Source organism: Callithrix jacchus, chromosome 3, assembly GCF_049354715.1.
Source record: "Callithrix jacchus isolate 240 chromosome 3, calJac240_pri, whole genome shotgun sequence".
NCBI lineage: Eukaryota > Metazoa > Chordata > Mammalia > Primates > Cebidae > Callithrix > Callithrix jacchus.
The window spans coordinates 91,478,819-91,493,054 of record NC_133504.1 but is presented as its reverse complement, the minus strand read 5'-3'; the positions used below and the strand labels follow the sequence as shown (position 1 = coordinate 91,493,054).

The 14,236-nt window shown below is 35.7% G+C and overlaps 1 protein-coding gene across 6 annotated transcripts in view; it reads left to right on the top strand.

The window, feature by feature from the left end:
- NPNT (nephronectin) overlaps window positions 1-14,236 on the top strand; it is a 78,626-nt gene that overhangs the window by 52,677 nt on the left and 11,713 nt on the right. For all 6 annotated transcript variants that reach the window (XM_035293191.3, XM_008992889.5, XM_008992888.5 and 3 more), the window contains 2 exons: window positions 11,937-12,023; window positions 12,502-12,600. In XM_035293191.3, the coding sequence (XP_035149082.1) occupies window positions 11,937-12,023; window positions 12,502-12,600 (186 nt within the window). The remainder of the gene's footprint in view (window positions 1-11,936; window positions 12,024-12,501; window positions 12,601-14,236) is intronic.

The window sequence follows — 14,236 nt, the reverse complement described above, 5'->3', positions numbered from 1 at the left end:
CATACATTTTTAGGTGATGTTAATTATGGCCACTATTTGGTGGTCTCCTCCACATAGCCCTCTACTTTAACTGTGTTTTTCTTTACATTGAAATATATTTTTAAATTTTAATTTTTAGTTGACAAATAATAACCGAATATATTTATGAGATATGAAAGCTTTATTTTAATGGAAGAGGTTGTGAAACAGAGCTTTTCCTTATAATGTATGTGCATTATCCCCCTGAGAAAAGACTGTAAAAATATTCTAAAAGAAAATTAAGGAAGAAAAAAAATCATAACAAGAACACATGTTCAGCACAAACTTCTCCCCAAACTCTAGACCTGTATATCAGCTGACTGCTTAACCTATCCAGTTGGATGAAAACAGATGTCTCAAACTCAACACATACAGAATTGTTCCTCTTTGTCCCTTAAACATGCTCTACTCTCAGCCTTTCTTATCCCATGTAATGGGACTTCCATCACCTGTTGCTAAGGTCTAATAATGTGGATTCATTCTTAATTACTCTTTTCATACATACATCCAATCTGTAAGGAAATCCTATTAACTCTACTTTCAAATTATATTTAAATGTAACCATGTTTCACCATGTCTAATGCTACCACCCTGGCCCAAGTCATCCTTCCCTTGGAGTACAGGTCTAAAATCCTTTATCCAAATGACTTGTGGAATGCAGCATTTTTTAGATTTTAGAAAATCAATAAGGTATATATACTATATAGTACACACTGAAGTAGTGAAATATTGATGTTTCTCTAGTGTTTTTACCATGAACATATCAATGTTAATGAAAGGAAAATGATATTGACTCAGAGGTTATGTCTCACAGCATGTATTTACTAGCTTACACAAATTTTTTAATGCTAGAAAGATTGCAGACAAATTTTTGTTTATATTTTAATTGGATCCTGTGATGGCTATTAAAGAAAAAAGTAATTCTCTCTAGAAAGTATAAATTGAACTGTTGGCAAATGTGACCAAAATCAAAAATCAGATTTTTTTAAAGTTATGTGTATATTCATCTATAGAGTTATAATTAAAAGTATTGTGCTCACAGGCAGTATGTGATCTGTGGCATGTTATTGTACCTTCCTATGCCTTTAAACAATGTTTCCTGTAAGTATTAAAGTACCATTGACACTGGAGTTTTTGTTCATTTGCTACTTCCGAAAGAAAGGGGTACAAAACAGAAAAATTATTTAAACTTCAAACAGTTGGTTAGATATGGTAGTTATAATGGACTTTCGGTATTTTAATTTGGGGCCCAGAAATTTTCATCTAAACTAACATTAATTATTCAAGTGTGAGATCCTTATGAGGTCTTTGTTGAATCCTCCCAAGCATATCCACCATCTCCAAAGGTGACTGTGGTCCCTTTTACTAACTCATCCCATCATTGGAGCATCCTTCCTTATATTTAACCTAAATTTATGAAACTACAGTTTATACCTTTTTAATATTGGCAGATACTTAGGGTTAATGGACACAGTTGTTCATTGTCTCCAGATCCCATACTCCATGTACTCAAAGAACACTTTCAGGAAATGACTCACTCTTTCTTCATTGGGCCCAATAATTTATATTTTATTAATCTTCTCTTAGAAATGCTGTTTTCAACCCACTTAGCAATCTTATTGGCTGGCACTTTCAACGTTCTTCATTTTCCAAATCTGCCACAAATGATGGAGTCAAAGATACATAATAGTCAAATCTGACCCAATACTGATCACAGGGGATTTCTTTTAATATGTTTTATAATCTAAATCATTTCCCTCTGTTGGAAAGTAGAGATTTATGGACAGCTATTTAATCTCAGATGTGTTTTTCTCAAATGGTCACATAGTAGGCACTAAAAAATATTTGTCAAATGGAATGAAATGGAATTTTATATTGGATTTAATTTTTTTCATTCTAAATAATCCTTCATATGCTTAATTAGCTACATTTTACTTGTTGGTTCTGATATTCCTTCTCCAAATAATCAAAGAAAGTTAATTCAGATTATGGTTTTTTTCTTATCCTGATACAGCTTATTATAGCCATTGAAAATAAACATTCTCTAGGAAATTCTAAGTCTAATATACTTCTAAATTTTAAGCGTGATGCTGAGAAATAGTGAAAGGCATAGAAAAGGAATACAAAAATAGCATTGAAACATTTGAAACTGAGGGGTTTTTAACTACTACTAAAGATAGAATATTATACTGAATCAGAAAACCTAGTCTTGATTTTCACCTCTAGTATTTATGAGGTACATGACTTTGGATTAATTACTGTGCTTTCCATCTCAATGTTTTCATCTGTAAAATAAAGGGAATATTTCTAACTTTCCTTCTGATAGAGTAGCTTCAAAGATCAGAGATAATACAAGGGAAAGTATTTGTAAATTCTAAATTACTATGAAATGTAAAAGATTACTGTGTTTTGTTTATTACTATAAATAACCTTGATGGTGAGAACTTAATATGTGATTAAGGATGCAACTTTTTATGTGTGATATGAAATATTAAACACATTTTTAAAATAATTTTTTTGAGACAGGGTCTCACTCTGTCACTCCGGCTGCCGCAGCTTCAGTCTCTCAGGCTCAAGTGATCCTCCAGCCTCAGCCTCCCAAGTAGCTGGGTAGCTATTTATTTTTATTTTTCGTGGATACGAGGTCTTACTATGTTTCCTAGGCTGGTTTCCAACTCCTGAGTTCAAGCAATTCTCCCACCTTAGCCTCCCCAAATGCTAGATTCTAGTCATGAATCATTGCACCCAGCCTAAAAATAATTTTAGCTTGAGGGGCCCTAGGGTTTTTATATTATGTGACTAGAAATATAATAAGATGTATTTACAGGGCTAATCCTGTAGGTATTATTTGAGCAACACTAAAGTTATTTGATATAGCATAAAATTCTTGTTCTTTCATTAATGAGACAGACTTGTGCTTCTCAAAGTGTGTTTTACAGATTATTATTTCTCTGAATTATTATGCAATTGTATACTTTAAAAAGTTGTAAGGTCAAATGTATTTGAGAAATCCTAGTTTTAGCCAAGTTTGTCTTACAGTTTGTTAACTGTAAGACTTCTCAGTACTTTAATGTGCTAACAATATTGTAAATCTCTAAGAGAGGCATATAGTGTATCTTTTCACAAATTGTTTTAACCATGAGATTATTTGAATCTTGGGTTTAGAGTTTATTGGAATCAACTTTAGGTCAGGCTGGGCTAAACTAAGAAGTATGGAGACCACACTCCACAAAACCCAACATCCCTCACTAATTAGCTCTCATTGCCTGGTTTTTGCAACTAATGGGTTAGTCTCAGATTGGGGAGGGCAAAAAGGTGCTACACAAATTTAGCCAGAAAAGCAGCCATAAGTGGTGGTATGCCTGTATGGACATTATAGGTTTGCTGCAGGGGATTGTTAAAAAGCCATTTTCCAAGGACAAAAATCTGGTGTCAGAGGAGCTGGAGCTATCCCAGAGCAAAGAAAATTGGAAAAACTTTCTGCAGGACCCAAAGTAAAGGAAGTTAGGGGGACATGCTTTCTGGTCTAGCAATATGTAATGAAATCTTATACAACTATTAACCATAATTTTTTTTGGAAAATATTTAATAATTTGGGAACATATTCATGTTACAAAAAGGTTACCTGTAAAGTACAAAACTGTACATGCCCTTTGACTCCAGTTAGATATAAAACACATGTCTGCATATGTCTGGATGTATATAAAAGTCTGGAAGAAAAAAGACCAAAATAGTAACCATGGATATATCCAGTTTATGATATTTTGGGTGATTTTCATTCTTTTTGATAACAGTAATTGATGACAGTAATTCATTATAGCAATAATTCCTTCAGAGAGGGGGCAGAGTAATACAACCCCACTCTTAGCAGGAAAGAATCAGATTCTGATCCTTAATCATGTTCATTTTATTTTAGACATAATGATTTTTAAAAATTCATTGAAGGTTGTATTAACTTCTATTTTTAACCTTTCAAAATTTTCCTTACAATTGAATGTGACAAATATGTCCAATTTTAGCTAGGAAATTTGGATTACAAGAGGGAATATGACATCACTTGGACCAGGAAACAGATTATTTCCCCCAGTATTGATAGAAGCCCATTTTAATTAAAATAACATAGGATGCTTATTTAAGATGTAGATTCCTAATTCTTAAGATACATTTACTAAATCAGACTTACTAGGAAAAGTACCTCTCAGCCTTTATTTATTTTAATTAATTTATTTTATTTTTATTTTAGTTATTTCTTTGAGACAGAGTCTTACTCTGTCACCCAGGCTGGAGTGCAATGGCACAATCTCGGGTCACTGCAACCTAAGTGATTATTGTGCCTCAGCCTCCCGAGTAGCTCAGATTGCAGGCATGCACTACCACACCCAGCTAACTTTTGTAATTTCAATAGAGATTAGGTTTTGCTATATTGCCCAGGCTGGTCTCGAACTCCTGGCCTCAAGCTGTCCACCTGCCTCAGCCTACCAAAGTGCTGGGATTATAGGCGTGAGGCACTGTGCCTGGACATTCTCAGTCTTTAATGTGTACACAAATTACAAGGGGATCTCATTAAAATTAAGACTGATTCAGTGTGTCTAGAGTAGGACCTGAGACTCTGCATTTCTAACAAACTCACAGGTAATGCTTCTGATTTGCAGTCCCCACTTTGGACAGCAGGGCTCTCTCTAAAGCATAATGGCAGCTCCAACTCAGCAGAACGATTCTGGATGGAGTCAGAACTAGCCAAATGTTGGATATTTAAAATATAGCAATTGTGCCTAGACATATGTCTATCTGACTCACATAAAATAAAAAGAAAAGGCATTAATAGAAGCCAGATGATAGAACATAATATTATTAATATGTATCAGGTGCTCTTATGAGTGGCCATATCAGAGAACCAGCCTCACTGTTGCTGTTATTACACTACATGAGAATGTGCTGCAATTCTAAGTACCAAGCAGTGAGAAGAAAATTGTTTTCTTTTACTGATTGCTGCATGTTGTCCTGAGGGTTTTCCCCTCATCTCTCTTCTACAGATTTTACAGAATCTGTGGCTAGTTCAATCACACTGTTCTTAGTCATGGAAATATTATGGTCTTTCTGATTCTGTGTAGTGATGAGTAAAAAGATTGCTTCTCCTGAGGGGTGAAAAGGTCTTCAAACTAGTTTGCTTTCTAGTAAACAGTAAGGCCTGCAGAGACCCTGAGCAGATGCCTCACATCTCCTTGAAAATTTAATTTCTGCTAGTGTTTTGAAGGAGCGAATTGTCACTGCTCACAGGTCAGGATCTGGTGCTGTGAATTCTGAAAGTTTTCAATACTTTTGATTTATATTTTAATCAGATCCTATGGCAGCTAGTAAAAAAAAAAAATCATTCTCTCCAAAAAGTATAGGTGATTGTGACCAAAGTCAGAATCAGATTTTTTTTTAAGTTACATACACATTTGTCGATAGAGTTATAATTACAAGTATCCTGCTCATTGCCAGTCTGTAATTTGGGGCATATCACTAAATTTTTCTATGCCTTTGTTTTCTTATCTGTAAGTCAGGGTTAGTAATAGTATCTACCTCATTGGGCTGTTGTGAAAATTAGATGCAAGGGTACATGTAAAATTCTTACCATAGTGCTTGGCACATCATAATAACTTAATACATATTAGCTATTACTGCTTCTGTTGATGTTGAATTCATTTATATAGTAATGATAACATTTCCTACTTAATTCTTAAAAAGACAGCCTATGTTGTTTTCTAGTTCTGAGTTTACATGTTTCTCATGCTTCTTATTATGGTTCATTACAATTTTAATGCTATTTTTAACTAACTAGATCCTTTTGAAACAAATTGGTTTGCAAATGTGAGCAGTTATGTGCACAGAGAAAATGAAAATAGAAGCTTGCTATTTTATTTATTCATATTACCAAATATTTAGAATGTTGTGTTTTATTTAGGTGTTTATAGTATAGACAGTTGTGATTTCAAAATAGGGACAACATCATCTCAAGTTCTTTACTGTGAAAATAATGACAGTGGTATTTTCAGAGATGAATCTGACTAGATGGGAAACTTACATTATGGGTCTGATGAGTGCATCCTGGGCGATGGAGTGAGACTCTGTCTCCAATCAATCAATCATTCAATCAATAAAAGACTGAGAAGTAGTTTCCCCAGAAAGTCTGATTTAGTAAATGTGCCATAAGGATTTAGGAATCTACATCTTAAATAAGCCTTCTATGTTATTTTAGTTCAGACACTATTTTAGTTCAGAACTTCCTGTGGGATAAAGCTTCCATTCTTTGTATAAATAGATTTTTTTGGCCTGAGTGCATTGACACCTGTCCCCAGCAGCTGGTGGGCTTCTGCTCACCCTACAAGGTGTTTATGCTGCACTGGGTCCAAGCAGCCTTTATCAGAGTCTACTTACCACTTGAATTCTGGTGTGAAGGACTCAGTTCTGGCAGAGCCCAGCCCTCATGGTTCCCTTTGGCTTAGAAGAGAGGAGGAGGGGAGGCTGAGAAAGGTGGATCACAAGGTCAGGAGTTCAAGACCAGCCTGGCCAACATGATGAAACCCCATCTCTACTAAAAATACAAAAATTAGCCAGGTGTGGGGTCCTCACCTGGAATCCCAGCTACTTGGCAGGCTGAGGCAGGAGAATCACTTGAACCCAGGAGGCAGAGGTTGCAGTGAGCCAAGATTAGGCCACTGCACTCCAGCCTGAGCAACAGAGCAAGACTCAGTCTCAAAAAAAAAAAAAAAAAAAATTATCGTGTCTCCAATAAGTACCTCTGAGTTTTTCTAAAACTTTATTAAAGATTCCTGCAATACATAAAGGGGAAATAGGTATGTCACAAAACTTGGGCTCATTGTTGATTAGCTATGTCTGTGCTCCACCTTTCACCGGAGATTTAATTTTTTTTCCAATTTTGTTCTTTACTCTCAGCCCAAAAGTGTCTTTGGAACTTTGTAGATTCTTCCTATGGGATGAAAGCTTTGACAAACAAGGTCTTATTTCTGTGAGTCCAACAACTCTTTGCTTTTGGCTTATGATGAATAGATGGCTAAAACTTTTCTCTGACATGGTTAAAGAAATTTCAGAAACTCGTTTCCAGCCCTCTTACTTGCTCTTCCCCCTGATCACTTAAAATGATAACGCATATGTCCTGCATCTGAGAGAGAATGGGGGAGAGGAGAGATCATCTCATAAAACCCTTGTCATTCATCCCCACCCTCCAATCCATGTCTCCAGAAGTCTCTAGATTTTGCCACCAGAAAGAGCCTTTAGGATATTAGGATAATTACATGTGGACCATTCTCTTCAATGAACTAAACTCCTAAGCGTAAAAGTAATTTAAGACACTGTTATCTTTAGTCATCTAGTCCAACAACAAATGCCAGAACTGGCCTGGGTAATGCCATGGGAACCACCTTGTTTCCTATGGAACAGAAAGAGAAGTTGCAAACCTACCTTTGCTAAAGAATGCTTATATTTGCCATAGTTACTCTTGGCAAGAAGTTGAGCAGCGGGAGGTGTATATGATAATATTTATGTTTACTTCTATGTGCTTACTCTTAATGTGTTCTGAGTAAAAATATACAGTTGGCTATTTGGGAAACCTCATTTGTGAACACAGGTTATATAGTATCACATCCCTGGGGAAAATATATATTTAATAGAAAGTGCATGGCCAGCATTTCTTACAAGAACTTTCCTGTTCCTTTTTGTGGCTGATTTCATCCCTGACCCCAGAATGCAGAAGCCTATTAGAAACTACTATGCTTCTCAGCCCAGTCAAACCACGCCTTTATCCAGCTGTCACTTGCTTCAGTACATGTAGATTTCCTTTATTTTAGTTTATGCAGAAGGCTGTAAGAAGCAACAGGCAAGACATACCTTTTGGTGGGTAAAACATGGACCAATGGTAGAAAGATTCTGGGGACATTTTCTAAAAGTCTAGGAACATTCATGTTTGATGTTAATTTTAGTCATAGTTGCCCTATGACACCCACTCTCTCGTTCCTGTTCATTCTCCAAGCTGCTACCGGAATGGTCATTTCAACATGCAAACCTGATCTTGGCACTCTTCTGTTAAAATTCTTCAGAGGCTGCCAGTTTCCACCTGCACAGTCTGCCTCTGTCTCCAATTCCATTTGTTGCCCTTCTTCCTGCACCCTGCCTTTCTCCCCATGTAAGGTTTACAGCAATTCTGATGTTGTAGTCCCCTGTCTTTTCATTCTCCAGAGCCATAGCTCATGGTACTTCTTCTCATGTCATAAACAAAGCATCGCTTCTCAGAGATTTTCATGACATGTATCCTCCCCAGCCTAGCTTAGCCAGTCCCCCACTCCCCACTCCCATACTCATGTAGCATCCTCTACTTATTTAAAGCACACATTACCTGAGGAAATTGTTAAAAGTCTGCCTTCACTTGTAGAATGTAGATCCAGTGAAGGCAAGAGTAGGCTCATGGCTTTATAACAAGCTCCTAGCCCATGCTTTGTATATAGCTGATGCTCAGTTTCTTGATTGATTGCATAAATGAGTGGATGGAATAGGAGGCAGGACAGATTGTGGAGAAATTGTATTGCTAGCTCTTCTCTGATTCTTTTTTAGTTTCTAAATTTATAGCATTCTAATTCTAAGAATTAATGGTCCAGCTACAGAGAATAACAGATATGTGTTTGTTTTTATAAAACCTGTATTTTGTGTATTTAAAGTTGAATATTAGCTTCAGTATCAATTAGGGAAAGAATAGTCAGAAAAGTCATATATCAGTGTCCATCCTGGTTATACTTCATTTTGGGACAAGGCTAGTCATTCATTTTAATTAATATTTTCTACGTTGATCACAATAGTTCCCTTGAAACAAATACAAAGTGTTTGAATTTTACAAACATATTCCAATTTCATAGCCTTGCATTCAACAAGTGTCAACACTATTCTAAGTTCTCTTTGGGTAACCAAAATACAAATAACAGACATATAATTGCTATTTACATGTGATTAACAGAACCCCCTTTTCTTTAGATGTTTTATGTATGTTTTTTATTTATATTTAGATTTTTTTTACAAACAATCCCAAAAACGTAGAATTACAAAAAGAAAACCAACACAAATGAAAAAAAAACACCATCATTTTCATTTCTAATACTTAGATTACCACTATTAGCATATTGGCATATTGGTGTATTTATCCCTCTTTCCTCTAGTCCTTTTTTTTGGTTTTTCTTGTACATGGTTGGAATTATAACATAATACTGCTTGAATGATTTGTTCTGCTACTTATTCACTTAATATTTTCACATAAACTGTTAAGTATGTCAGGGAGTAGGCAGTGTTTCTCCTCTTGACACTTCAGTCGGATGCTCTTAGTAATCCCATACTGGTATATGTGAGGAAGGAAAATTAAATAATTTGGTATAGTTATAGAGTAGAGCACACAAAATTGTAAGAACCAGTAACTGCTGAGCACTTCTGGTCTCTAAATTCCTTGGAATGTTTCCCAATGGATTGTAATGAAGGTGCACATGATCATCTCCTGCTAAATTAAATGGTTCTTGGAAACCAAGTGCATAAAATATTAATAAACCATCTGACATTTTACAGAGTGTTACACGACTAATTCTTTGCGTTGCCATTTTCTAACTATATGATCTAATCTCTTCCTTTCTTCATGCAGCTTTCTTCATTTCTCAACATCCTCCACCCATTGTGAACTCCTTTCTCTTAATTTTCCAAGCACTTTCTTTGGATTTTTCCTGCCTGAAACCCTCTTTCTTCCCTGACCCCAACATTATGCTTTTTTCTTGGAAAGTTTCATCCTTCCCCTTTCAGTTTAAAATGTGCTTCCACAGAGAGGACCTCTTGATCTCCCTTTGTAAAACAGGCCCCTGTGCCAGCAAACCTTTACATCAAGACTTAATTTGCCATTTGACAATCCTTCATCTGGGAGAAAAAAAAGGGGGAGCTTGAAAAACTGTCATAATGCCTCTGCAGTATGGTACTTTAAGAGTTGAGCCTATTCCATTTTGGAGATGATTTATGTGAATGAAAACAAGAGAAGGGGACAAAAAACATGATTGTTCTATTGGATTTTTATAACTTTTTCTGTTGTGAGAAAGAAAACATGCTTGTCTACAATTTTGTAATAATTCCGATAAGCAACAGAGGCACTCCCCTTCTCAGAGCACCAAATAAGGAAAGTGTAATTGGATGTCACTGCTGTCAGTCATCTGGGCTATAAAAGAGGGAAGGGGGTTGCCTCACCCCCCAGGCACCCACAGTCACCTGTGTTCCTAGTGCTTCTCTTCTTTCATTGCTGCCCAGCTGGGTCTGTTTTGAATATGGATTGTAAGAGGGCAAGGGGCTTCACCATTTTAATGTTTGAAACAAAAAGGAAAAAATTCAGGAGCAGTAAGCCAAAAACAACTTATGCAAATATTATAGGATTATTACTTAAGAATTTTTGCTAAAAATAATAGGAGCATCATTGAAAAAAAAACCCTTTGAGTGATGTCTGTTTCATAGTATTCTACATCTCCTACTCCCTGCCTTATAAAAATAAAGCTAATTAATTGAAGTTCTGGCAAAGAGAAGGGAGTATTCGCTGGCCTTTGACCAAGAATTCCTCTCACCACCACCAACATTCCCATGCATTTTCCCACTGGTTACTCTCCATGATGTCTTCCTTCCTAACCCTCATCAAAATCTCAAATTACAGCAGTCATTTATCTCCATATTTAACTTCTGCTTCTCCCCTTAGAATTCAAGAATTGTAAGATCCAGATCTTCAGTCTTGTCTACCCCATTCACCCTTTCTCCTCAGTGCCTGCCATAGTGGTTGACATCTGCCTGGCAATGAAATATACATGATTGAATAAATCAATCAATGATTTAGAGGAATCAATTATTTTTTAAAGTAAATTCTTATGCTTTGTCTCACTGTGTCCTTTGAGGAAAAACATTGATAAACTACATGGGGTTCTAACAGAATCTTTGCATTCACTCAGTAAACACTTACTGAGTGCCTGTCACCAGGTCAAGCCCTGGAAATGCCACCCGAATAAGACATGATTGATGCCCTCCAGGACCTCAGAGACTAGCAGAGGGACAGACACGTGTGTGAAAATAGCTGCAATTTTTTATGAAAGCATGTAATAGGGTCTTATAAACGTGAATTCTTGAGGTACAAGAGGGAAGAATTTGATTCTGCCTGGGGTATGAAAATTTCCACAAAGGCAGTGATACTTATGCAGAGCCTTGAAAGAAGAGGAGATTTTTGGCATTTAATTAGCAGGAAAGAGAGCACTGGGTCTGAGATGTGAAAATGAATGGCATGTTTGGATAGCATTGTGTATTTTGGTGGAGTAGATTGTAAACACTGCCCCAAGAAGTTTGAATTTGATCTTAAAGGAGCCAGAGAACCTGTTTAAGCAAGGGAGGCTATGGTAGGAAATGTATATTAGAGTACAACAATGTGCAGCATTCACTGGGGGCGGGAGCAGATGCTGTGATTAGAAACCAAAGCATTACTTCCATCATGGGTATTTTCAGTTAAAACAACCTTAATTTAAAGATCATAATAATGTATTTCTCATAGAGATATATTTTAGAACTTAATAGAAATGAACAGTTGCTCTACTAAAATGTATTTTCCAGACAAAGACTTTTTAAGTTATTTTTCTTAAATTGTAGAAACCTTTGAAAATCATTTTTTTAAAAATGTACCCAGATCACTGTTGCAGTATAAATCATTGCAGAACAAACCTCATGAATCTTCATGTGAGATGTAATTAAATATTTGTATTCATCCAGATGAATAAAATGATTAGGTCTTTTTCTCCTGCCCTTGTTAAAGGTAATGCCTCTTTATCAATACCACACACACACACAAAATAAAACTCAAAATCTTTCTCTTGCAGTTCCACGGCAACCTTCAAATGACTTGTTTGAAATATTTGAAATAGAAAGAGGAGTCAGTGCAGACGATGAAGCAAAGGATGATCCAGGTGACACTTACACTCTTAGTGCCATCATAATGACATTTTGCTGTTTCTTTTGTTGTGGAAATAACTTATAAATGTAGATCGTTTGGACCATTTGGGGAAATTATACCTTTTTTCTTTTAACAACTCAGATTTCTTTTGTAGTTAAATGAGTTGAGCAAAAAAAATTATGAATCATCATTTTATTTTTAAAAAATACATTAAAGTAGTACTTAAACTGTGAAAAGGAAATCATATTTTATAAGTGATGATGTAACAAGGTCATTTGGCAATACTTGTGTGTTCTATTTTTATAGATTAGCGTGTGTGCACTATTGTGCTGAGAAAGGATTAATGTAATTTCCCTTTGGTCTCGTGGAAGGAAGCTCTGGTTATATGGATAGGAGAAAACACTTGTTGTACAGATACTTAGTTCACAGATTCATTTGTTGTTTTTTGTTCATTTTCTGATCCATTCATTTTTCTGGTTATTTCCTTGTAGGTATTCTGGTGCACAGTTGTAATTTTGACCATGGACTTTGTGGATGGATCAGGGAGAAAGATAATGACTTGCACTGGGAACCGATCAGGGACCCAGCAGGTAAAACCATTTCACTTAACTTCTTCTGGTATACGTTTCAATTTGATACTCTCTGAAGACTCCACTGCTGCTAATCAAGTCTACTGTAACACATCTCTGTGTTTACTTCATAAAGATGGTCAAAAAAGGACCATGCCTAGCATTTATAGTTCATTTATTTAAGAGAATTAGATTTGTTAGCTATCAACTAGCATTATATTAAGGGAGACAAGTAGTTAATTAAAAGGTCAGCAGATTTCTCTCAAAAAGCTTGATAAGTAAAATATTTAGATTAATTATTGCAAATAATTCTCAAGTTATTTGTAGCACTCATTCCCAGGAATAAAAGAAGTAGTATAGTGGTATATTGACCACGGTAATAGGTAGTCCCCACTTATTTTCTTTGTTTTTTTTTTTTTCTTTCTTTTTTTTTTCACAGATTCAAGTAGTAATAGAAGGACATAGTGGAAATTTCTGTAAAGTTGTGATTATCCCTGTGAAAAAATTTTACTCTAACTTGGATGCTGAAGAAAATGGTTATAAATCACCACCACTCACTTTACAACAAAAGGGAAATTTAGATATAGTTCCTTGGAAATCAGCAGTTTTAAATTGCACAATTCCTGTTAATCTGCAGTTTTAGTACTCATAAGACATCTTTTCTTCTAGATTCAAGATAGCTTTTCTTCCCTCAGTAGTTACATCTTTTGTGGATAAGGCCTACTTAATGGAAGGGTGAGGAGTTTGGTTTCATTTTTTTTTTCTTTTTATACTCCTGATTATAGATTCTAAGAAGAAAAGATACAAAATATGAAGGAAAAGCATGTTATTTCATTTATTTTAAAAGCCTAGTTCTTAAATACCATACCGGGTAAAAAGCATCAAACACGCAAGAGTTAACTTGAGAGAGCTTGTATCTTTTTTTTTTTTTTTTTTTTTTAAGATACATCAACTTTTATTTTTCCATCTCCCTTCTCTTTTTTGTTTTATTGCATTTTAGGTTTTGGGGTACATGTGACTAACATGCAAGATTGTTGCATAGGTACACACGTGGCAATGTGATTTGCTGCCTTCCTCCCCATCACCTATATCTGGCATTTCTCCCCATGCTATCTCTCCCCAACTCCCACCCCCCACTGTCCCTCCCTTATTTCCCCCCAACAGACCCCAGTGTGTGATCTTACCCTCCCTGTGTTCATGTGTTCTCATTGTTCAACACCCACCTATGAGTGAGAACATGTGTAGTCTGATTTTCTGTTCTTGCATCAGTTTGCTGAGAATTGTGAGAGCTTGTATCTTAAACCAGGTCTTTTCAAACTTCATTGTGCATGCAGAGCAGCTGAGGGCCTCATTAAAATGTAGATTTTCATGCATTTCTAACAGGCTCCCTGAAGAGCTCTATGGTGGTCCTCAATGCACATTTTGAGTAGTGAAGTATTAAAAAATTAGTCCAAAAATATATTCATTATATCCCCTAAGGTTGAAATAGAGATAGACTTTAAAATTAAAATGTGAGGCAAATTCCTAAAAATAGGAATATTCAATAAATTCAAATTGGTTCTTATATTTCTTTTAATTGTAAAAGAAAATATCATTTAGTGCCTCACACACAGTACTTAGTCATTCTTGCATTACTGTCTTACTCATTTAAGGTTAA